General features: G+C 38.9%; 1 protein-coding gene across 1 annotated transcript in view; it reads left to right on the top strand.

Moving 5' to 3' along the window:
- Positions 1-689: 689 nt before the first annotated feature.
- The window catches only part of cltca (clathrin, heavy chain a (Hc)), a 52,898-nt gene continuing 26,920 nt past the window's right edge, over positions 690-26,667 (top strand). The window contains exons 1-5 of the mRNA XM_079804597.1: positions 690-996; positions 19,698-19,905; positions 24,832-25,100; positions 25,353-25,514; positions 25,836-25,949. Coding sequence (XP_079660723.1) covers positions 955-996; positions 19,698-19,905; positions 24,832-25,100; positions 25,353-25,514; positions 25,836-25,949 — 795 coding nt within the window. The 5' untranslated portion in view covers positions 690-954. The remainder of the gene's footprint in view (positions 997-19,697; positions 19,906-24,831; positions 25,101-25,352; positions 25,515-25,835; positions 25,950-26,667) is intronic.

Here is a 26,667-nt window from a genome sequence, read left to right on the forward strand (position 1 = left end):
TAAATGTTCTCCAACCTATGTAAATGTACGGTTGTTTTTCCAAATGAATCATTCTTTTGAGTCGGTTCTGTTCGGAAACAGATCGCGATTCAGTTTGAATGATTCGGACATCTCTCATTGACTCATTTCAGAGCGGATTTTTACTCAGTAAAACATGAGCTACGTTGCGTTCAACACAACGAACAAAAATAGCGATTTATTTACAATCAATTGAGACCAAACCTGCAAATGAATCATATCGATACATTTCCTGCGATGAAGAATATCTTTAAGTTCAACATCTGTATTGAAAACGACGCTGGCATGTTCCTACCAAAAGACTAGCAAAACATTACCGAATACACGCAGGCATTTTAAGTAGGCTACCGTTCCAGTACTGAACTGATGAAAGCCTAGAAACGCCCCTGCCTGTAATATACAAATAAAACATCAGAAATAATATCGGAACTGACGTCAATTCACGAGGACGAATGATGTGGCAAAAAGCAAAGGGCGAATCGCAAAGAACTAGTACCCTCTGCCTTTACGCTCAAACGTATTTTATTAAATCATCCCATGTTAAGAAAAATACTTATAACACAATCACAATATCCCTACGTGTATCTTAGTAACATTTGATTGTCAAACAGACTTAAAACCCCTCTTCCCCGCAATGTACGTATCCCTCCGCCTCCATTGAGATCTACGTCTCTTTCCGGTGCGTTTCTCCACCGGACGGGTTCCGCCGCCATTGCAGGTTTCTAGAGTTCCTCTCAGCGGCGGTTGACATTCTGGAGTTGAAGCGCCTCATTTACATTCAACGGGCGACTAGAGAAACCTAACACATTCCCGGTTCATCTGCCCCCCAAAAATACACAAGACCACCTCCATTCATTCCCGGCTCTGGGGTAGTTTAGATTAGGCAGAAATAATAGCAGGAATTAGAGAGGAAAGCGAAGAGGAACCACCATCATCATGGCTCAAATCCTGCCCATCAGATTCCAGGAGCACCTGCAGGTAAGGACTTTCAAACATCTTCAAATGAGGGCCTCGTTTATTGTATTATGCGTTTGTAGTGAAAACGTCAGTGTTTTTATTTTTAAATAAACAGACGTAGTATCCCATTCCCTGATGAATATATGACCTCCCACCGGTAGCTGTAGTAAGTAGCAGGGGAGCTAGCTTAGCTACTGTCGGTGTTAACCAGCTGAATATTAAATACTGGTTGTGACACACACACAATCTAGTGATCTGCCTTCACAGACAGCCTTTTTGGGCATGATTGTTGTTTGATGTATTAATATTTCTGAGGGCTTTGGCTAAGTAATTCGAATGTATTGTATTGAAACTATAATGTAGCTTGGGAAAGATTTATGGCAGGAAGATTAAAGTGATTGTATTGAGAAGAATATATTGAGATTTGCAGTCACAGGCCTTATCTACACTAGTCAGCTGTCTTGGCCTCTGGTTGTGTCCTTGTATGTATTAAAAAAAACTAGAATAAACGCACTCTTTTATTTGTTGAAATGAATCACTGTATATGATCGAATAGATCCAGTCTTGTTTTAGGCCTACATCCTATTCCCTGGCCTATTATAATGTAATAAGACTTATTGTTTGAGGTGTCGAGATTACCTGCTTCAGGTAGCAGGTGTAAAATGCCCCACCTATAGACGTGTGTGTGGTCCCATGATGCCTCTGCAACCGTTCATTATTTGCACTGAACTCATACATTGCTTTTCTGTCACTTCTTATCTGTTTATACTAGATCAGTTGAGGCTCTCAGTCACCTTAAGTGTAACCAATTGTACTTGTAATGCAACTTAACACATTGTCTCGTTTTGGGTGTTTTGTGTGTGTGTGTATTGTGTCCTTGACATAGGTCATATTATGACCAACATACCTACTGCTGGATCTATTAGGTATTGTTTGACATCATATTTGCACATTGTCAGGCCTGTAACTGTCTGTATTTGTCATCGTTTTGTGTAGGTCTGGTCCACATCACAGATTAGATTATTTTGGAGAACCACCCGATTAGACACGATTAGATGTCATTAATGTGGCAAACTTTGGCTATTGTCTGATTATTTCATTTTTGAACTGTCATCAAACAGGATATTGATTCCAGGCTGACCGATTTAAAATTTTAGCCATTCATGGTTGTTATTGCTGTTACTTTAGCTAAAACTATTAAAATGGCTTTAGGTAATTGAAATAAAGATGGAATAAAGTTAAATATTAAATATTAGGCTAGAAACTAAAATAATTTCCTTGGCTCTAACTTAAATAATTACTAAAAGTATATAAGAAATGCATAAAAAATAGCTAAAGCTGACATTAAAATATAAATTCAAAATTAATAAATACTGTAATAGTACCTCCATATTAAAATAACATTGCAGCCAATCAGAATAGTGCAGATGGTCTATGTACATTACATTTGTCTTTTTTACTGAACATTCAGGATTACCATATTATCAGTGGCAGGAATTTATGTGTGTTTTTAGTTTAGGAATGACATACTATATATATCCTGTCAGATTTTGGGATACTGTAAAAAAACTAAGAGCATAATGGTCCAAAAAGAGCCTGAAGGCCTCAGGTGGTATTTTCGCTTCATGAAATGCAAATGTGGAACAGCACTTTTCCAGTGAAGTGCCAGCTAACAGTAAGAGTACAACAGGAGTCAGTAGGAATAGGATAAAGACACAACCTGCTCATGTAGTCCGAATCGTATCGTAGAGCTGCTTATTTTGGTTTGCTGAAATCTCACAGCAGTCAGATGCCAATTGAATAGTATAATGATTGGTAGGGGTGTAACGATTCAAATTACTTTTTTTGTTTTATGTTTATGGTTTCGGGACAGTTTATGTTCTATGTTCAGGGAAAAAAAGACTACTGTCAAATAAAAATAAAGGAAATAAGAACAAATAATCAAACTACAAGCAACAGCACAAATAAAATAAACAGTGCTTTTCTGTTTTTTCAGGAATCTAACAGTAGTTTTCAGGTACACAAATTGAATAAAGTAATCAAATCAACATTGTGTATGATCTTCACTTTATAAATTAAATAGAGATTAACCATTATTAAAGTTACAAACGCTATTCGGTTAAGAGCCGGGAGTGATTTACTTTTCTTTAGTTGTTTGATTAACATTCAAAACACAGACAGCATGAATATTAGGCTGCTGTCACTTTAAGATATAATGCACAGATCCAGTACACTGATACTGTACACACGCGTTGTCTTTCTCGTCTGTTTACGTTTACTTAAGACATAACCTACTATGTTTGCTAGCATACTCGCCAAAACGGGCATGTTGACAATTTTTCTGTGAATTTGTCCATTCAAGGGCAAGGCTTGAAAGAGAACTCAATATTAGGCCTGTCGCAATAATCAATATATCGATATATCGCACAATATATGTACATGACCTCAATCATTTTTTGTGATGCGATATATCGCCCCTTATGTTTACATGATAATGAATCTCACCAACATTTTATTCGATTGTGCCGTCATCTTGTATGTTTTCCGTGACGGAGGTGAAAGTGGTTCTCGGGCAGTTCCTTCATACACAGAGCGATTATCGACAGGTGAAAAAAAGCACCATTTGAGGCGTTATAGTATTTTCCTGACCACTACTGACATTTTGGAAGAATAAGCCCAAATGGACTCGATTTCAAAGCCGCGATCCCCTGTTCTGGTGCACATATAAATGTCAACGCAGAATGACGAGTGTTAAAGCCGTTTCACAGGGGAAAATGTTTATTTACTATTTATTCAATTTTTTTTATTTTGTATTTAGGATAATATATTCTTTACCCTTAATTTCCATGATCTAAAGAATTAAAAGGTTGTAATTTCAAAGTGTGTAGGTCTACTTGCATTATTATGCTGTTATATTAGGATTATATATTCAGTGGCATAAAATAGTCTTAAAATGACAATAATATTGTTTATCGCAATTACTTCTGGGACGGTATATCGGGAAACAAAAAGTAGTTATCGTGACAGGCCTACTCAATATTTGTGCGTTCTCATTCACGTCTCCTTGCTCTTCAATGTTAAAATTGCAAGGCTTAAATGAGTTTAGTTTAAACACAGAAATCAACGTGTGTTGCTTAGGTCTCACCTGCACTCGGGCGCTATCAACACCCGGGTGATGACGGCGTAAATGACTGGTCCTGTTAGAGCACTTGCATTGAACAAAGTTTAGGGGAAGCCAGAATGCGTATCCATCGACAGAAAAATACATTAGTCTAACTCTGTCTGTTTTATGCGTTATTTTCAACAAACCATGTTCTAGATGCGTTGTCATATTTGAGATAAACCGCGATGCAAGTGCATGCCAAGCAGTGGGTGGAGAACTATACGGTTCAAATTTAAATGATTATGTTAATGTTTACAAAACTGGTGTCTAGTCACCGAAACTGACTGTTTCCGTATAAATCATTGAGGCTGTGACCCAATTCAGATTTTTCCCCCCTCCAATGTGGCACAGATCGGATATGACCCATGAACTTGTAAACAGTAAAAAAGCACATTGATTCCGATATTCTCATATCGGTTTCAGGCCTAAATCTGATATGAATCGGATATGTGCGTTTGTGTCTTCCATGTAAGTGGATAGATCGGATATTCCCCTGTCAATGCGAGTCGTGCATCAGGTGGACACCAACCGCAGTCACATGACTCTTTTCAAGGCCCAGGCTGCAACAAGGGCTCTCCTCTTCTTCTTCTTTTCCCCTCTGCATTAAGAGACCGATGTTTTGCTGACCTTTAAAGATGGTGGGGACAGCAAAAGCTTTTATTATCATTTCGTCTGTGTCCATTGCAAATCGTGCCATTTTTACTTCCTTTCTGGCCTAAGATATTCTGGGTCAGGCTTAGTACATCTACCTTGGGTTGATTTGCCGAGTGTATAGTGTAAATGCAGAAATGGGATGTAGTCAACTAATTGGAATTGGGCATCAAGATCTGCAGTTTAAATGCGACCTTGGTGTACAATATACTAGATGATTTCAGGTATACAAGGGCAGTCGGTCTATATGGAAGATGTTCTCTGTCTTATCACTTTGCAATTGCCTTACCTTAGCAATGCAAATTAAAAACCAGGCAATGACCGTTTCAATCGAATGCAGTTTCTTCATTCATTGAATGCTGGAAGCATTGCTGCACTGTGCAGTAAGTTGGATGTTTCTTATAACCTGTAGTGCATTGATTTTAATGCAGATCACTTGAGTGAATTACTCTGTTTTTTAAGAGTAAGCATTATACAGCGGCAAGTCAGATGATCTTCAGATGGATTTTGTGTGTTTTATGTGATGCTGTTTAATACGTTACCTTAAAGCCCCGTGAATGCATTTGATCTTTGAACTCTACCCTGCTGATCACACATGACTGTCTCATGTAGCTGGAGATCCATTATCCATTTTGAACTGCTCCGCACCGGCTGAACTCGGATTTCATTGCGGAGAGGGTTCATTCCTCCTTTTCCCTTTCCCGTTCGCTTCCCGCTCTGCTGTCCACACTGAACCTGCTAGGCTGGTCACATGTCACCTATGGTCATATGGTTACAGCTCTTAACATGTTGATTTAGCTTTCTACACAATGGTCCCAGCTTCCTGTTATGGAGGACGATGGCAGTGCGGTGCAAGCCTCAGCATATTGCGTATCCTTCCCCGAGAATCCTGCTATCATAAGGCGCAAGGGGTTTGTGCTGAGCAAGGTGCCGTATTTCCCTAGACAGAAGGAAAGGGGTTAAATGGGCACAGGAGGTTGGAGGGAAAAAATGTGCTGACAGCTTTTGAAAGTCACAAATTTAAATCACGTGCTGCATTTCTCTGCTCAAACCCAGAGAAGCTCTTGACACTTCAAGTATTGCACGTTTCTCTCACTCGCCCTGATTTGTGAAACCAAAGCTCGGCCATCAAAATGTGCTAAAAGCATGAACACTTCAAAGATAGTCTAGGTCAGCATAACCGAACAACCGCTCAAGTTAACCCAGTAAAGTCAAGTGTCCGTGGTTGTTCTTAAGGTTTAATGTGGAATGCCACACTGGTGTAATGGTCAGTGAAAGTGCCAGCAGGGAGGCAAGTTTAATGTCCTAATGTTATGCAAGTTATCTCAATGTTGGTGTAGCTGCTTGCACATGTTACTCTGAGTAAGCAGGCAAATATATTTCTACATGCATGTGATCTTGCCTCTATAAAGTAAAGGCTTGTTCACACTAAGAACGATAACTATAAAGATAACTATATTAGCGTCCACATCAGCGGATTATATTTTTATTCTAAGCACTTGCTTAAAATGCTTCAGCTCGTTACAGCAGGATGGATTCTAATTGGCTGTCAATGTTTTTATTGTTCATCAGCTGGATAAAATCGTTCTGAAAGTGATACCAACGATATCGTTGCTCTATCTTTATCGCTGTGGTGTCAACTCTGCTATTCATTAAAGCTACACTGTGTGATATTTTCCCCCATCTAGCGGTTAAAAGGTATATGACCATCCAGTGAATATTAGTTTCTCTTCCTCTCAATTCCGATTTCGTTTTAACTCCTACGGTGGCCGATTTAGTCCAAGATTAATATGGCTTCCAGTTCGACCTAGTCCACATTCGACACGGTGCCATCGAGTGTTAAAACGCGAAAGGCGAAGCTTGAATTCACGGGTATGTCCCTCTTTGGCTGATGTACTTTCAAGATGGAGGGGCAACATGGCGACCCGTATTTGAACCACTCATCCGTATGTATTTTCAATGGCATATTATAAACTTACGAGAATACTTTATTACTAAGAAGTAAATATACATTAATGAGCACATATATTTTTGAAAGAACTAAGTGTTTTTAGCTAAGAATAAACAAAAAAAGTTACGCAGTGTAGCTTTAATATTGAGGACGATTTTACTAGCCCATATTTTTGTTATCTTTATAGTTATCATTCTTGGTGTGAACGGGCCTTAAAGGGGCTATATGCGTTTTTCTGAAATTTAAACTCGCAACTGACACCTGTGGCCAAAAAACAGAACTGCTCTCATTTTCTGCTCGCTCTCGCAGCGGTGGTGACGTCACATCCGCAGACAGCGCGGGAAAAGACGACCCGCCAGAAAATAGGAAAAATAGGATACAGGCTTATAGGTGCACCCACTGTGAGCGGACAAGGTGTCAGTATGCTCATCAGGAGATGTTTGAGTCATAAATGGTAAAATAAAAAGGCTATTGTTACGTTTATTTTGGGGAAAAAGTTGCATATAGCCCCTTTAAGTTAGGTACAGTACCGTTTGGGGAAGATAACATTTTAAAACTCTTTTGCTCTGCAAGGTTGCATTTATTTGATCCACAATACTGTAAAAACAGTAATATAGTAAAATATTTCAATTTAAAATGGCTGTTTTCTATTTTAACATGTTTTAATTTTATTTCTTCGATAGTAAAGCTGAATTTTCAGCATCATTACTCCAGTCTTCAGTGTCACATGATCCTTCAGAAATGATATTGCTGATTTGGTGCTCAAAAAGCATTTCTTATTAATATTAATGTTAAAAACATTTGTGCCGTTTAATAATGTATTTCTGATGAATAGAAAGTTAAAAAAACGACAGCATTTATTTGAAATCGAAGTCTTTTGTAACATCATACGTGTATTTACTGTCATTTTTTGATCAATTTAATGCATCCTTGCTGAATAAAACACGTAAAGGTGGGGTAAGTGCTTTCTGGTTACCGATGTTGATTTCAAATCACCAAAACAAACACGCTCCGCCCCACACATACGTACCCCAGGCAATGACTATGGTGGAATCTGCTGTGCCAGCCGGCCGAGGGTATGATGTCATCAATAAGTGAAAGCAATGTGTGTTACTATGGTAATCCAGGTCGAATGTTCAGTGAAAAAGTCATCCCTTACATCCCAAAAACACAAACACAGTTCTCATGAAGAACTCGATAGCACGAGCACGACAGTCCAACTAACAAACACATTACAATTATGACAATATTAGAGGGTTTTATCGATCACGAAAAGAGGAACCAAAGGAAACAAACATGTATTAAGAGTATATTATCTTACGTTTCGGACACACTTTGGGAGCTGAAAACAGACAGTGAGGAGGTTCAGACGCTCCAGGCTTATACGGTGTGGAAATTAATGGGTAATTATCGTCGCTGAAGTGAACGACAATACGATTGCAAAAATGGACAAGCAAGTGAACATGACACATGATGAGCATATTCCAGCAAAATCCTGCATATATTAGTTCTGTGAAACAAAACAAAACCAATGTTACTCGCCTATGGAGAAGAAATAAAGCAACCTCGGCCTTCGCTCCTTGAGTTCTCTCCAGCGCTGGAAAGCTGATACTTCTTGCCTGATCGTAAGCCTTCTTTTGTTCCACATCTTCCACATTAGTTTTTTTATCTGCCATCTCTCTCTTTTTGTCGTCGCTCTGCTAATGTCCGCCCTGTGTCGTGTCTTTTAAATATTGACGTGCACTGAGCACTTTCTCACCACCATCATTTGTAGACACGCCCCTTACTGCTGATTGGCTATAAATTTGTTTTGGTACTCGGCCCAAGACACTTTTCTAAAGCAGTTTTGAAATGCCACTTACCCCACCTTTAAGTGTAGGGTCCAATTCTGACTATAGTTTCTTATTAGCATGCATATTGGGCTATTGGCTGTTTGTTAGTACTTATAAAGCACATATTAATGCCTTATTCTGCATGCCCATATTCCACATCTCTTAATCCTACCCAATAACTTAACTACCTTACTAACTATTAATAAGCCGTTATTAGGAGTTTGAGGCAAAAGTCGTAGCTAATAGTGAGAATTGGACCCTATAATCTAAAGTGCTAATTAATAAATAAAATGTGTATAAAAGAATCACATTGCCCCCTCTTAAGGCCCTTTCACACCGGACGCGTAACGGAAAAACTAATATTTTGTGTGCGAATAGTTCTCGTCAAAACCATTCACATCAGTCTGAAACATCACAGACTTTTGTGACGTTTCAGAGCTCCGACATTCCAAAACATTGGTGGCGACAGCTGAGAAAACACGGACACTTCATCATTCACTGAAGACGAGCTTTTCATTTGATTTAAAAGACGAAAAGAAGGTTTTGGGTGCACCGTGGGACAATTTGAGGAGAGACAGTAGCACCGCATCTGACGAGACAAACACACACTTCAGGAACCAATCGATCCGGAGCTGCTGTGTTTCCAGTTCAGTCACAATGTAAACCTTTAAAGGCCACAGACGTACTGGCGGAAACGCATTCACTTTCCATAGTCGCGGACACAAGGTTTAGAAAAAAAATCTACGTGATGTTATTGTTGTCTGTAGCCTACAGTGGGCAAACACAGCTGCATCTGTACAGCTGTAAACACGACTACAGCTGTAATCTCGTGAGAAATGCGATACCTGGCAAAGGTTAATGTTGATTTGAATAGCTAATGACATCAACTGGACAATTCGTGACCTTTATTTCCTTGTATGTGATTAGTTTAAGCCTTTTCTGTCACTGCAAGTGTTAAAAAAAATCGTCATCGAAACATTGTTTTTTCGCCGCAGAACATTCGCGTTCGGTGTGGAAGCACTCATTACACAAACAGCTGATCAAAAAATAAAACCATTGCACAAATTATTTGCGCGTCAAAATCGTGTCCAGTGTGAAAGGATATTTACTCTGCATCGGAATCTTTTGTTTGAAGAAATCTATATTCAATTCAATCTACATTTATTTGTGTAGCAAGCCTTTTCACAAGACGTTTCAAAGCAGCTTTACAGAAAATGCATGCGTCTACAGTACAATTTAGAGTGATTTGTTATCAGTGGTGACTGTGTCCAAGTTATGCATTTCACAAATGTACATATACAAATCACACAATGTATTAATTGAAGGCAGAAAGTAAAGAATACATGTTGTTGTTAAATGATTAGGATATAGAGAAAAGTTTAGCATTGGTGCATGTTGATTCAGAGTTTGTGCCATCTCTATACAAGCACTGTTAGGAAGCATGATTCGGCTAACATCCGTCTCTTTCTTCATCTGATGTTCATACCATCATCTCTTGTATGTTGTCTTTAGTTTGCTAACTCACTGGTAAAGTTCACAGCACTGATCTTTATCTAACCACTGTAAAATAAACAGTCTAAAATGGGAAGTGAAGTATACACCAGCAGAGAGGGGACAGATTGTATGATATTTCCATTTTGTTTGCTACGGTGTCTGTCAATGAACACATGCCATTGCCAACTATTTGAGTTTCCCAAGCTGAACAAACGGCGTAGTACAACTGAAAAGTTTGGACACACTTGATTAGAAATTTCATCTCATCATTTTAAAAGTTTATGCTCAAATGCCTTAAATGATTTATTTTGAATTGCCTAGTTGGATGCAAGATCAAAGAATAGTCTGTTCTAGTTATTAATAAACAATGAGTATGCATGTCCAAACTTTTGATCTTGCTCATATCTAACTTAATATATTTTAAAATGAATAGTCCTCTTCAATATCTTCCTCTTGATTGTTTCTGGTACTAAAGAGCAGCATTCCTTGTACCACCTAGCAATTATTGATTCAAATTCCTTGCCAGGATAAAATCAATATCACATCCTCCTTTGCACACACCAGAGATGTCCACAAAGATCCAGGAAGGGACTGGCCAGCTCTTTCCGAATAGATGTTTCTTGAGCTATGCAGCGTGTTCTTGGAGCCTGGACAGTGATGAACTGCCTAATGGGAAAGCGGGTTAGTTTCTGGGCATGTCTGTGACGAGACTGACGCAAGCAGCAGGTACATGCTGTGGATGAATCACGCTTGGCCCGAGGCTGACGCTACAGCAGCGAGTGCTCTTTCACTTACGTTTGCTTCACAGTCACTTGCGTTATGAGAGCTTGCAGGGGCAGAGTTTCCCCTCAGCCAATCAGAACTGCCTGTGATGTCAGCGATGTCATCATGTGTGACGTCATCTTTGAGATGCAGCAAGAAAGGTCACAGAAATGTGTGTGAGCAGGCTTCAGTTCTCTCAGTAGCAATGTTTTTTTATTATATAATTTATATAATAATAATTTTTTATGTTTTCTGATTTTACATGTGAATTAATTTAATATTTCTAGAAATTATTTATTCTGTCTGTTTATCCCTTATCTCCTTTTTTAAATGTATGTAATACTTTTTTACCTCACAACTGCCAATTTTTTTTTAATATAATTTGGTTTTATTTATTTTTTCATTTCATAATTCTTGCTTAGTAGCTAGTGATGATGTGGCTGTCTATGCCGCATGACAAAGGAATGTGGGTGTGGCTTCGGGTGTGCCGGGTCCGTTCCACATTGATAAAAGGTGCTGCTAATTCCGTTGAGCTCTTCCTAGAAAATATGTTTCCTGTTCCTTCCTGTTCTTTGATTAGGCCGGAGAACTGCAGCATGAGACGTACAGCATTTCATTGCTGGCTAAAGACAACTGGCTCTCTAGTGTTAGTTAATATTTAGTTTCTTAGTTTAGTAATTCAGTATTTTAGCAATTTGAAGAAACTCCACGACTTTGCCATCAGTGATGTTTATTATTTAACCTACAACCTCTGTATTAGATATCCAAGTCCCTTGTAATTTGGGTTAGTTCACCCAAAAATGAAAAAAGTCATATTTACTTAGCCTCGTATATCTTCTCAAACCCGTATGACGTTCTTTCTTCTGTAGAAGACAAAAGGAGAAGTTCTGATTTAGCTTTTTTTTTTTTTCATACAATTAAAAAGTGGGTTGGGACCAGGGGCTGTCAAAGCTCCAAAAAATACTAAAAAATCATCATAAAACCATCTTAAATGTAGGTCAACCGATTCATCGACGAATAGACTTCGTCACAACTTTTTGTAGATAATATAATAACATTTAACCTTAAAATGTCATCTTTAATTCAGTTATGCTCTTTGAAATGGTTATCAGCCCGAATGCAAAGCAAAACCATAAGTGGATTTTAGACAAAACAAGTCTTTGGAGCATAGCTTGGCGCTATTGTCAAATAACTGCTAAACATTGAAAGCTTTGTGAATGTCACAGAGGACTCTCCTCCTGTACAGCATCACGGTTTATTTGTGTTTCCTTGAATGCTGTAAGTGATGTTACATAAGACCACGGCTTCTCATCCCTGTGTGTCCAGCTGTCAGCTCTGATCTCTTTAATTCAACGTGCGGCAGCTGGTGCACGGTTTCCTAACATTAGAATGGAGATTGCCGCTACATCTGTGTCACAAACTCAACCGCCACCTCTGTTTGAGTTTAAGATCTGTCTGGCGGCTGATAACCAAGGCTGGGCTTTGGCTGCTCATCAGAAACAAAGTTACAACTTCACCCTTTTGGCCATCTGACTTGGTATTAGAAGAGTCTTTTCAGACGCAGTTGTCAGTTTGGTTGAAAATGCCTGAAATCAAGATGTCTCCTACACTAAATCCTCTGCTCGTCTCTGAACCCATATCAAACGTAAGTCTCTTTTCAGATTTGATGTCTCTGCATTTTCTCGTCTACATGTGGTGCTTAGTCATATGGTGTGAATCATGCTGTCTAAGACACAAAAGTCAGAATTAGACTAATTTACTGTACAAGAAAAGATCAGCATTTATTAGTGTGCAGTCTCTGTGTGCGAGTGCAGATCTTATTCTCTGTCTCAGGGTCAGTCTTTCTGACCGAGTCTTTGGTGACTCAGACTTCTAAGGCATCTGGTGTGGTGCTGCTAAGCTGGCGTCCCACTGACTTTTATTTTTGTCTCTATTTGACTGATATCGAAGTCTCGTCATGGTTGGTTTAGTTCTAATAGTTAAGACCGGAATAGTGTCTCTTTAATAGCGTGAAACCCGCTGGATTTCATTAGTGGATTTGAGGTCAGTGTTGATGTTGAGTATTACCTGTATGTTCCCGACGTGGCCCTACAGGAAAAGTTATTGGCTAGAGATGACACTGATACTGATACCGCTTGATAGTCTCAGCCTCGAACCGTTGGCTGAACGTCTGATGCATATGGCACACTTTTCTGGAGTTGTCATTTGATTGGTTGAATTCTACACACGTGTGTCATGTTCTTTATCAGTCCGCCTGGAAACAAATGCTGTGACGCCAAACTCCCTCGTGGAAGACGAACGCTGTAGTATTTACAAATGTGACAGTGAGTGCTTACCAGGATCAACGAAACGCTGGATTTTCAAAAGTATGTGAGGTTCGCGGCTCCATTGTTGCAGTAAACTTGCACAATGTTCTTGAATGAGTCATTTATAGATGCACGCCGGTCTGTTATTGCATAAACATCGACTTTTTCACACCCCTAAACATGACATGGCACCCTAACTGTCCTCTTGGGCGGTCCTTGACCAATGAAAGCTGCGAAAAACTCCAGACCTTCTGCCGTCAGTATGAAGGTCTGGCTACTTGGGTTGGGTACCGAACTCTACTTTTAAGGCCACCGACCGAATTACGTCGGTACTACCGAGTACCGATTCACATTAAATCAATCAATCAATCAGTACCAAATTTCGGTACCTGAGAACGCATCTGGTGATATAGACTAGTGTCTGTGAATAATAAACCGCAAAAAGACTATTTAAATACGAGTCCTGCGTGTCTCTGTGCGAATGAACGCCATAGAAGCGTGGTTTACACACACACACACACACTCGCTCACTATCGCGCTCACTATCACTATGAAGGTCGCATGTTTCCATCTCTGTCGTCTCATTTGAGGACATGAACGCAGGAACATCATCTCCAGAGCCACTGTGAGTCACTTCATGAGCATTTTACCGTTTCATTTGAGAAAAACTACCATCATATCATAAACACAGAAACTCAAAGGAACGGCAACCCGTCAAAATAAAAGTCCGGTTTATCTTGACAAATACATCACTGTTGTACAGTAGAATTTAGATACGTCTCAATTAATAATACTAACACAAATGTAATTAATAATAATCAAAACCTTTTTTTTAAAGTAATAAATTAAAAAAAATTCTGTTTTAATTTTAACCATATAAAGCTCAGTTGTGAAGCACTTTGTTTGACAAAAAAGTTTAATTAAATTAAAAGATAAATTAAATGAATGTCATGTCTTCATTTGATTACCAGAAAATACACTGCACATAATTTGTGGGAAATCTTTTCATAGAAATGAAAATAAAAAGAAACAAATAATATGGTTGTTTTTATTAATTAAATTGAAGTACCTAGTAGCCTACTATCTAGTAAATATTACAGTAATCAAACATCACAGACAATGCCAGACAGAGAGCAGGGCAGCTCTGGCATAATGTCAAGAACACTTCTATAAATGACTTGCAGGTTATTTAGAGTTATTGATGTAAATCCCTAAAGTACCGAAAAAAGGTACCGTTGGGTACCGGTACTGAATTTCCGGTACCGATACCGGTTAAAATGTGAACGGTACCCAACCCTACTGGCTACGTGAGACTAATCGCTTGATAACTGATCAAATTAAAACCATCAGCCGTAAGCGCTAAAAGGCATATATTAAAAAGTGATTGCTTAATTATGTGTGTTTATTTTGCGTGAGGTCTATAATCAGCAAGATGAGCCGGTGTGTTGATGTTATTTGCTGTTGTCTTGCTGTATCTGTTGAGTGGCTTATGCTAAGAAAAAAACTCTGACCTGCGGTTTTTGAGGTAATTGAGGATGTTCAAGTGCTCTCCTAAATAATTGAAGTGTTTTTCTCTCCTCCTCTGATCTTTTCAGATGCGTAGCTTTTGTGTGCTTGTAACAAGGTTAGCCTGTTAGTGACTCTTGTGATTCGCACCAGCCTTCTAATAAATGAAGGGACTTCTCGGAATGTCCTTTTACTGTTCTTCTCTGTAAATTATAAAGCAAAAACCAATAATTGGACTGTTTTACAGTAATTTTTCACCGCATATGGTAACTTAAGGTAACTTCAAGTTAACCAATGTATCTGTTTCTTGTATCTGTTCTTTGTGTTCCCTGAGATAAATTCCTCAAGGCCTTTTCAGACAGTAAATCCATGTGTTTGGCTTAGTGGAGTGGGGAAAGGGAGGTTTTGCTGGTCCTATGCCTTTTTTTCCCCCCGAAAAATTCTCATAAGCTACAAAAGACACCACTACTGCTGAAATTTTATGATTACAAAAGCACTTTTATATTGGAACAAAGTTCCTTCTTGTTACTATTTGATATGGTTGTGCCACTTGAATCCATTTTAATTTCAGAAGTTTGAAGTACTCATTGATTTTTTTTTTCCTTAAAGTCAATTCTTATAATAATTCACAGGGTCAGAGTGAAATCTGATATCAGTAAACATTAATGGTGTGTAACAGTATATCGTGTTAGAATATACAAAACTGCAACATTATGTATCTTGGATAGTGACAATGTGTATTGTGTATCTAGTTAACCCAAAATAAAAATTACTGTATGAGGGGAAAAAAATTCAAGTTCAGAGTTTTTGTTTCAGTACTACATTAAACTACTATATATAATGTTGAATATAATGTATAATAATGCAATGGTCCTGATAATGCCAAATGTCTTATGTAACCAGTAAAAAAGTGTCCTATATTATTTTAAATATATCTAGTCAAGCATGCTCTAAAATAATTCTGTGTTTTCTGCCTCAGAATCATGAATATTTTTATTCTGGTGTCACCATTGTTCTGTGCATTGGGTTCCCAGTAGGGATGGGCGATATCTTATCGTTTGCGATATACCGGTAAAAATTCTCCCCACGATAAGAATTTGTCTTCCCGCGATAATAACGATAAAGCCTAGTTGATGGCGCGACCCATCCGCACAGTGCCGTCGCTGGCCGTGTTGATGCCCTAAGCGTTATTCATTTATGATGGCCGTGGTGGCTGCGTTCGTCACTTAGTATATATGAACTTTTGTTGTGGTGCTCCCCGCAGCACTTGGTGCCCTACGCGGAGCGCGTGATGGGAGCGGCGGCACTGAATCCGCATCTCACGTGCAGAGCTGCGGAAGAGTTCATAGCTAAACGAGGGGCTACCTGAGGGCAATCTGAACTTGTACATACAGATGTATTTTCACTCGCTGAGCACTTGGACTGAGCGCTTAAGAGATTCACTCCGTCTCAATCGATCGGTAAAGCACACTATTTCAGTTCATCTCAATGAATGCGCGCAGTGTATTTGACGCACATTAAACACTAGTGTGAGGCGCGCGACTGAGAGCGCTCAGTGTTACACACACACTCAAAGAGAGAGCGAGAGAGTCTTACACAACACAGAATTGACGTGCTACATGTAAACAATATCCTTTGTTGTATTTTCCTGTAAAATAAAGGTGTTTATTTGGAATTATTCAGCCTTTCGTGAACAGGAAGAGACGAATGCACAAACCAAACGGGAATCTCATAGGCTGTGCCTGTTTTGATTTCAGCAAATCAGTTCGAATGAGCGCTGACAACGTGATTAATATTCATGAACCCAGAAGCTCATTAATCCTTAGTGCAGTTTATTTTTATTAGTTGAAGAATTCGTGGTATTATTTTATCAACTCAAATGACTGAAGTTCTATCATTAAATCCTTATTTGTAACTTTTTTGTAATCTGAAGACATGGTTGGGATAATTACTTTTGCTGTTTCTGCTATTTTTACTACTGTTTGCACCATGAGTGTATGAATACAGAATCGGTTTACATTTAAAACTTGTCATTGATTTGAATTATTATTGTTTGTATTGTGTGATGTTTTTCAGCACAGTTGCACTATTTAAACATTACCTGCACTTTTACAGAAGACAATTATATCTGCAACTTTTCCATTTCTGAAAAGGCTGGTGTGGAATTTTACATAAAAAAAATAAATGTATATATATTATGTATAGGGCTGTAATCTCCCAGTCGATTAGTCGATTATTGGTCGATACGTTCTGGCTCGACCAAAATTTTGATTGGTCGATTTTTTTCAGCGTTCATTTCATTAGTTTTTGCCGCGTTCATTTCATCAGTTTTGCTGCGCCGCGTTCATTTAATCAGGTGGAAAGCACTAATTGCTAATGGGGGTGTTTTCAGAGCACCCCTGTTTCACAGGTATCAGTCTGCCTTCAGAACACCCCCATTGTTTTCACTTCTTTTGGATTGGCCCAACCAACTGACGAAGAGAAGTCTCTCGCCGGTCCTTTGTTTTTCATTCCCGCTGGCTCAAACGCACACCCATAGCGGTAAACTTGAGGAACGCCCATCAACATACACATGAGGGGAAGCGTCACAACACCACGCTTCAGTCGTGCCGCAAAAGTGGATCTGTACTGTCCGTTTTGCCGCGTTCATTTAATCAGTTTTGCCGCGCCGCGTTCATTTCAACAGGTGGAAAACACTAATTGCTAATGGGGGTGTTTTCAGAGCACCCCTGTTTCACAGGTAACAGTCTGCCTTCAGAACACCCCCATTGTTTTCACTTTTGGATTAGCCCAACCCACTGGAGAAGAGAGACAGATTGAAGAAGGCTAGTTTTCTGTAACTTATATTATTTATTTAATTGTGAGAGCGTTTTTTCTGCTCTTGATCTGGCTTGTTTAATAAATATTCATTTTTTATTAAAGTGGACGTGCCTTTTGTGTTTAAGAGTAAAAGCTTTAAGTTAATAGTCTATTCGTGTCTCAGCCGCGAAGCTGAGCTCAGCTGAGCTCCTAACGTTCGAGCTGCACAGAGCGGCTGAAATTATACTGTCTGTCAGTTATTATAATACATATGACAAAAACAATTGTCTAAATTATGTTGCATATTCCTCAAAAGTTCTTGTGATGATATCTAGTTGACAATAGTACTATATTTTGGGAAGTCATAGGCTATGATATTGCGCAGGTGCACTTGATGCGACGCTGTCAGAGCCGACAGACTCGTGTGTCAGACTCATTTCAGTGCAAAATAATCAGCTCAAAAACGATTTAATATACTGCAAATAGCCTACTAGTTTTTTATGTTTATTTATAATTAATTTATGCAGACAACAAGGCTACCAAGTACTGCGCACAGTCCGCAGCTAATTAATTTAACTTTTTTTTTTCTAACGTCATTTTTAGTCGAAAATTTCAGGACTTCAGTCGACCAAGATTTTCTTTGGTTGATTACAGCCCTAATTATGTATTATAGGAGCCTATTTGATGACAGGTACGTTTTAAGTAAGATCATTTGTTTTTCTGAGTCTGCATGCAGCTCTCACTTGTATCCAAAAACATGGGGAATGATACTACATTTATCGTCATTGATATCGTTATCGCAATAAATACTAGAAAATATCGGGATACATTTTTAAGTCCATATCGCCCATCCCTAGTTCCCAGCACCATTTCCACCCCCAATGTAATACCAAATTTAGCATTTTAATCAACTCTACATTTTTTGTTAACCTTTTACCATATGTCTTGGAGTTTTGCAGCAATATCGCATTGTGAGTTCAGTATTGAATCGTGACATGAGGGTATTGTTACACCCCTAGTAAACAAAATTCCCATGTGTATTGATTTCATTCTTGGCTCTTCAAAAGGACATGCTCTTGTTTGTATACACTTTTAAAATGGGAATTATTTTCAGTGTTGGTTTAAAAAAAATATATATATTATATTATAGGGGTGTAACGGTACACAAAACTGACGGTTCGGTACGTACCTCGGTTTTGAAGTCACGGTTCAGTACGAGTTCGGTACAGCCTTTTTACAAAATTGCTTATTTATTTTTATTAAACAGTGGTTTACTTAAGAAAAAAAGTGTCTGTCCTTAAATGAATTAAATTATAACTAAAAGTTTATTGAAGATATTGCTGTAAACATAGGGAGCCCTTACTTGCACATTAATATTAAAGGTTAACAACAGAGCCCAAACTATTAGCCTAAATTCAGTGGCTATTTATTTTTAGGTATAATAATCAACACTCAAATAATAGTACGCATACATGTAAACTTCACATAAGGCTGTTTTTGCAATAACTTCTAAATCTAATTGTAAAATAGTTTTTCTCCAATTCGTTGTTGAAATATAATCATTTATACACAGTGTCTGTCATTTTCATGACAGGTTTATTTAAACATACATGAAATAATCAAGACATCACTAACAGGTTAAGTAGAATATAATGCATATATAGGCTTATATAGAGCATATATTTAGTGAAAGAGTTGTTTTCTCTAGTGAATAAAATTCTGTGGACACTGAATGACTGCCTGAGGTAAATGTGATGCTACATGACATTGTTTACAGCAGTTATTTTGAGGTGTTTCCGCCGTTGAAACACTGATTGAGCGATTACACCACATATGATACGTGACAGTAAGTTGTAATGTATCCTCAACATACCTTCAGATGTTTATTCATGTTTATTCTTTAGAAAGAGATGATCGATCACGTTCACAGATGGCCGCTTGAACTGTGATCAGTGTTCAGTGATCAGTCTCGCCACATTAAAGAGCGTCAAAACGGCAATTTATCGTTTGAATGTCGTGATAAAATGGACTGAATACTTAATATGTTCGTGTGGGATCTCGGATTGAAGTGTGTTCCGCGCTTAAAAAAAGCCTACCGTTAACTGTTAAAGACTATTCGGAAACCGTTTGGTACACGCGTGCACCGAACCGAAAGCCCTCTTCCGAAACGGATCGGTACGAATACGTGTACCGTTACACCCCTAATATATTATTTCAACCGAATTTAAATTAATTAAAAACATATCTGTTCTTCCTAGCTCCAAAATTTGGGGATCAACCCAGCCAACATCGGGTTCAGCACCCTGACGATGGAGTCGGATAAGTTCATCTGTGTCCGGGAGAAGGTCGGAGAACAGGCACAGGTGGTGATCATCGATATGGCGGACCCAAACACCCCCATCCGCAGGCCCATCTCTGCAGACAGCGCCATCATGAACCCTGCGAGCAAAGTCATTGCACTTAAAGGTAGGAGATTTACATTATTAGAGATAGATACCTATATTAACCTAATTGTAATGTCTACTGCATTTTTAGCTGAATTGAATCATAAAACCAGATCCAAACCAATTGTTGTTTTAAACTAGAACTTGTGTGTTGTTTTCTTAGTTTCATTCATTAAATCAGAGTTCTTTTTTAGTTTAAATTAAACTATTTCTAGAGTAAATGTTTTTGTATTTTCCTCATTATAGTCTACATCTTAGCCTACAGTAACATGATATGTTGTGTATTTTTGTCATGCAGCCATAATTGCTTTGTCTTTTTGTTTTGTTTCCTTTTTTGTTGCTGCTTTCTCATGTGTATGCAGACGGTGAGTTAATATTTTAGTACAATGATTTGTGAAAGTTATAATCCTGTTTCTAAAATGAACATCATGTAGAGTTGTTTGACCTCATTGCTTGTGTTGGTGTTTCTAGAGCCTCCACTTCAAGCAAGAAAATGTATTGAATAATGTTTTAGGATGCACATACACATTGTTCCTGTCCATTTCGCAAAGAAATGCTTACATTATTATGACATGAAACTTTAAAAGTTAAAGTATGTAGATGTTGTGAATGTGTTATGAGAACAACGGTAGTTTGATAATCAGCAATATTGCCGTTGTACATATAGGAGAGGTGTGCCTCAAAGTTCGGACTTGGGCCCCACGCAAATGCAAGCCATGATAGGCAATGTAAAGCAAACATGTCGTGGCATCTCTCTGATATTGTTTACATAGATAAAGACTGTTTAGCCAACAATATACCACGTAATTAGCCCAATTCGGCTAAACAGGATTCGACTTTCACAAAATTCATAGCTTGAATTTTCACATGTTGATTTCTGTAGACATAAGTAATCCAGTTTCTCTTTCTGGGGTCTGAAATATTGTTGGGCATACATGTGCTTTCCTGTTTTGTTTAATTCCAACTATTATATTTTTTTTAAATGCTTGCCATATTGAATCCTTTCCTTCACCCTCACTATGTAATCTTAACATCAAATGTCTCAAGTCCATGTAAATGAACCTGGGTAAAGGTAGCCTCGTAGTTTTATGGTTCTTGTGGTAGTTCATAGTCCAGTAGGTTTTAATCGCTATGCAGCTTGTGTTTAGGTTATGTGACTAACACTGTATCAGTGTCATGGTTGATGTTTGAGGAAATATATCAATAGTTTTTAGCACTTAGCTTAGTGCTTCTGTATAGTTGAGAGTTTTGTCATGCTGTGCAAATGGCTCTTTCATAGTCATCTTTCAAATTCTTAGCATGTTATTGATACATTAGGTGAAGTTAGTGTGAAACGGCATGAAAAATAAAATTTTCTGCTTTAACAAAGTTTATTTGTATCATCAAACCTGTTTGCTTTGCCTTTTCAGTAGAGGAAAAAAGAGCAGTGAATGGCTTGCATTTGAGAGCCAAAACAGTCAGTCGCAGTTTAAAATTAGATTAGCTTTAAATCGATTGCTTGTTTGTGGCTACAGACCATTTTATTAGGCTATCTTGGATTCACAATATCCTGTATGAATCCACCAGCACATTTCCTGAGCAATATTTAACCTGAAGTGATCTAGATTTGCACAGTTTTGCTTTTGGCCATTGTTCACACAGCATATAATCTTCATGACTGACTGTCCAAATTTGAAATATTATTAAGTCAGATTTGTTTATATCAACCATATGAACCAATTAATTAAGGCTTTCATGTTAGATCTAGGTTGGAACGAAACTCTGTATTGAGTTCTGAGCTCCTTGACATGTATTTGTTTCGTTGAGACGACGATGTTGTTGTCGTCTTCTGTTTAGGGTGTTTAGTAACCATAGTTAGTGCTGTTTCCTGCTCCCTTATTATGTTGAGACAGTCTTAAATGTGATTTAAATCCCTTCTATCCCTTTCTCACTCTGTAATGCTCACGCTACCACCCTTGCCATGTGATTTGAGTGTTAGCTTGTATTATGGGAATCATATCCACACAGGCCTGAAACATGTTAATTTGCTTCCGTCTATGCATATAGACTAAATTCTGACCTCTGCAGCAATCAGCTTCACAGCACCCTGCAATCTCACACTAGTTCTACTGAACATTTAAAGTCGGCATGAAATCAATCTATTTTCAAAATCCATTGATCTTAGTATGAATGAATCATTTGTGCATGTTTTTTTAATCTTGATTTGACTTCGATCTTTCTGTGAAAATGAGACATCTCTGAGGATGTAAGCCTGATGATGTAAAACTTTTCTCTTTCGATAATCTGTTTCACTTGGATGTGGAAGAAAAGATCTGTCACTGCTTCCATTGCATCGCAACTTAAGGCCCCGATATATTACCGGCAAAGTTCTTTTTCGTTCTTCATTTCGGGGTAAAATGAAGTTTGAAATGCATGAGCAGCGATATACTGTTATCGAACATCCAACGCCGCCCACTCTGCGGAGAGCAAAGTTTTGATGAATATGTAAATATGTGCTTCACGCTTTCCTCTCAATAACAAAATTGAGAAAACGGCAAGCATTTTAATAAAGCATAAGAAAAGCATCAGATCATAGCAATGTGGATGTTTGCACGAGCTCTACGGCACTCCAGTAAAGTCACGTTTATTTATATATCGCTTTATACAATAGATTGCTTAAATCAAACAGCTTTACTGTATTAAACATGAAAAACAGCAGCCTGGATGCCAGCCGAAGTTAGCCCCGCCCACAACATTTGAATGCAGGAAGTTCGGTCTGAACTTGATCCGTTGTGGAGCAACTATGACCGAACCAGAGCTGTTTAGACCAATCAAATTTTCAGGACGGGCTTTATACTATAATGGACAGATGATCATCAGTAACGTAATCATCCACGTCACCAAAGAGCGCTTGGGTTGAATTAGTTTACTAAACGGAGAACTTGTTCGTATATGCATTCACCTTTCTCAAATTATGATCGTATTGGTGTGTTCCTTGTATCCTTAAATTCTTTTTAACAACACCGGCAAAGATTGTTTACACTTCTTCTAGTGTGCATGTAGTTGAGTTCTGTTGACAACTATGCGTCGCTCAACATACGTCACTCACTCCGTTGCTCTGATTGGTTGTAGGTCTATCCAATTGAGTGCAGAGGCATTTTCCTTCCTGGTTCGGTTGAAACACGATCCAATAATCACAGCCCAATGGAGCAGCATCAGACTCATATTTTGACTAGAATCTGAGGATGACGACGTCAGGCTAGAAAAACATTGTCAATGTCTCGTTTCATCAGAAGTACAACTTAATTTTCTACTATAAAGCAGCTCTCCAGTAGCCTGACAAGCCAGACCCATGTCAAGATGTTGGGTCTGGGAACTCACCATTGGCAGGGCTCAATCCGAAGGGCGGGATAAACGGTTGTCTTTCAAATTCCCTCTGCAGGCAATAGGATAGCGCTACAACCAACCAGAGCAACGAAGAAGGTGAAGCGGAGCTAGTTGATAGATTAAACTTTCGCCGTGTCCGGTCGGCAAAACTCTGAACACATCTTCCTTTTTTAAGAATGACTTCAGTGCCGTTCTTTGTTCTTTTCTCAAAGAAAAGCTTAACTCTAAATCTTCCAGAGTCGCGGCCAAAGCCGATTCGAAAGGCCGCTGTTCGCCAGCTTCTTTGTTTACGAGTAGCACGCGGAACCGCCCGCAACTCTGCCGTCATTATGTTAAGCCCGCCCACCGACTCTATACACGATGTGATTGCCCTGACCAGAGTTTGTTTTTTCAAGCTCGCAAGCCAACAGAGAGTTGCTAGACGCCCTAGCTGCAAATGATATTTGCTGCCGCTAGGGTGCGTCTAGATTTCTAGGCTAGTTCTCCAGTGAGTTCATGTTTTCACTCCTGAACGTCTAACCTCGACCGACTGAACAGCCCAAATGAACACTCATACCTACCTATTATGTAATTGCCATTTACCAATGGTTGTGCGAAGGTTTTTCGGAAAGTTTGCTTTGGCAAGCTTCGTTTTGGCCTTATTTTGTTTTAAATGACGTCACATCAGTTCGTTCTTCGATTTCGTACGAAGTATATCGGGGCCTTTATAGTAATGCCAGCACAGAAAATTTGATCTGACCAGCAAGCCGTTTGAGGTCAAGATGAACTTCAAATTTACCTTTTTTAGTTATTAATTTGTATATATTTTATTTAATAAAAAATAAATACATAAAATGTCTTTGAAACATTAATATTCTGCTGACATCACCTAAGTCACAGAGGCTGGGAAAATGTTAACCAGTCCCAAATATTTAGGCATAATTTTGGGTTACTGTTGTGTATAACTTTCCCGTAGTTAATGCAATCATTTTACATTGGTTTGCATTAATGTTTATTGTTAAAATAATGATACATTTTGGAAAAAAAAACATCCTCCACATCCCGGTCAAATGGCTGCCTCAAAATCAAAACCACATTGCAAAAGTAAAACATTTCATGTTGACTTTAGAAATCATTTTACTGCTATCCTTGTCTTAATTGTATCGGTACACAAAGATCAGTTTAACTGGAACCTGAAGGAAGTAATTCATCACATAGATTAGTGTTTGTTTTTATGAATAATCGGTTGGAAGTTAATCAGGTGAGTTGCCGCCAAGTTTTCCTTTCCCATAACACACATTATTTCGCCAGTCACAATGTGTGTGCAGTAAGTCTTGTGCTAAGATGAAATCAGTCTCTGGTGTTTAATTTGAGTTGTCTAAATCCGTTCACAAATTCTCTCCACACTCGCTTTTTGATTGCTTGGCTTCATTTGTCTAACTGCTGAATGAGCTGTCATGGTGGGCTTGCCTGATGCACTTCCAGCCATGACTGACAATATTTCTACCCTGATGGTTTTGTAATCTAATACAAAAAAAATTATTAATGTGTGTAAAAAAGTGAAAATGTTGTCTACATGACGTGTCTCCTTTATTCCTCTCAGCTGCCAAAACCCTTCAGATCTTTAACATCGAGATGAAGAGCAAGATGAAAGCCCACACCATGACCGATGATGTCACTTTCTGGAAGTGGATCTCTCTTAACACGGTTGCCCTGGTGACCGATAACGCCGTCTATCATTGGAGCATGGAGGGAGACTCTCAGCCGGTCAAAGTGTTTGATAGACATTCCAGCCTGGCAGGCTGTCAAATCATCAACTACCGCACCGATGCCAAGCAGAAGTGGCTGCTGCTCATTGGCATTTCTGCTCAGGTGTCATAATCATTTTAAATAATCATTCAGGATTTCTGGTCTAGAATTATGTACACAATTATTGTTGTTCTTTACACACACATGCTCACATTGAGATAATGTTTTCTTGCATTATTTCTTTTTCATTTAAATTATTTGAGTTTCATTCATTATTTGAGTCAATTATTTCTTTGTTTTTCTTTCAGTCAGATGTTGGATATTAGATCAAAGGCATATTTCCAAATCTCTCAAGTATTCTGTTTCTGGTTACAGCAAAACAGAGTTGTTGGTGCCATGCAGCTGTACTCCGTTGACAGGAAGGTGTCACAGCCTATCGAGGGTCATGCCGCAGCCTTTGGCCAGTTCAAAATGGAGGGAAATGCAGAAGAGTCCACTCTTTTCTGTTTCGCTGTGCGGGGTCAGGCAGGAGGAAAAGTGCGTTTTTCCCGAAATCTTTATCACATTCAATTGCGTTAACTCTGCAAAGATGCATAAATGACCAAATTACCAGCATTTCTAACACAGTTGTCTAAGAAAAATATAGGAAGTGGTCTGGACAGTTTTTTGGGTGTTAACTGACGTTTTTGAGGAAGAGGTCATGCAGCTTGCTAGTTTTAGTTTCAGATGTTCATTTTACTACTATTATTGAATAACATTCACCTAATTTAATTTAATCTGTTGCATCATTTTTGAAGCACGTTGAGATGTGTGTATTGCTTCACAACATGAAATTGACTAAATTGATTCACTGTGCAGCTTCACATTATTGAAGTGGGGACACCACCGACCGGCAACCAGCCATTCCCAAAGAAAGCTGTGGATGTATTTTTCCCTCCAGAAGCGCAAAATGACTTCCCTGTGGCCATGCAGGTATGTGGGTTCTTGGTCTTTCCCAGGTAAATGAGAACTTATTTCCTTCCTTCCATCTTTCCATCTTTCCATCTTTCCTTCCTTCCTTCCTTCCTTCCTTCCTTCCTTCCTTCCTTCCTTCCTTCCTTCCTTCCTTCCTTCCTTCCTTCCTTCCTTCCTTCCTTCCTTCCTTCCTTCCTTCCTTCCTTCCTTCCTTCCTTCCTTCCTTCCTTCCTTCCTTCCTTCCTTCCTTCCTTCCTTCCTTCCTTCCTTCCTTCCTTCCTTCCTTCCTTCCTTCCTTCCTTCCTTCCTTCCTTCCTTCCTTCCTTCCTTCCTTCCTTCCTTCCTTCCTTCCTTCCTTCCTTCCTTCCTTCCTTCCTTCCTTCCTTCCTTCCTTCCTTCCTTCCTTCCTTCCTTCCTTCCTTCCTTCCTTCCTTCCTTCCTTCCTTCCTTCCTTCCTTCCTTCCTTCCTTCCTTCCTTCCTTCCTTCCTTCCTTCCTTCCTTCCTTCCTTCCTTCCTTCCTTCCTTCCTTCCTTCCTTCCTTCCTTCCTTCCTTCCTTCCTTCCTTCCTTCCTTCCTTCCTTCCTTCCTTCCTTCCTTCCTTCCTTCCTTCCTTCCTTCCTTCCTTCCTTCCTTCCTTCCTTCCTTCCTTCCTTCCTTCCTTCCTTCCTTCCTTCCTTCCTTCCTTCCTTCCTTCCTTCCTTCCTTCCTTCCTTCCTTCCTTCCTTCCTTCCTTCC

This window comes from Gobio gobio, assembly GCF_949357685.1.
Source record: "Gobio gobio genome assembly, chromosome: 22".
Lineage (NCBI taxonomy): Eukaryota > Metazoa > Chordata > Actinopteri > Cypriniformes > Gobionidae > Gobio > Gobio gobio.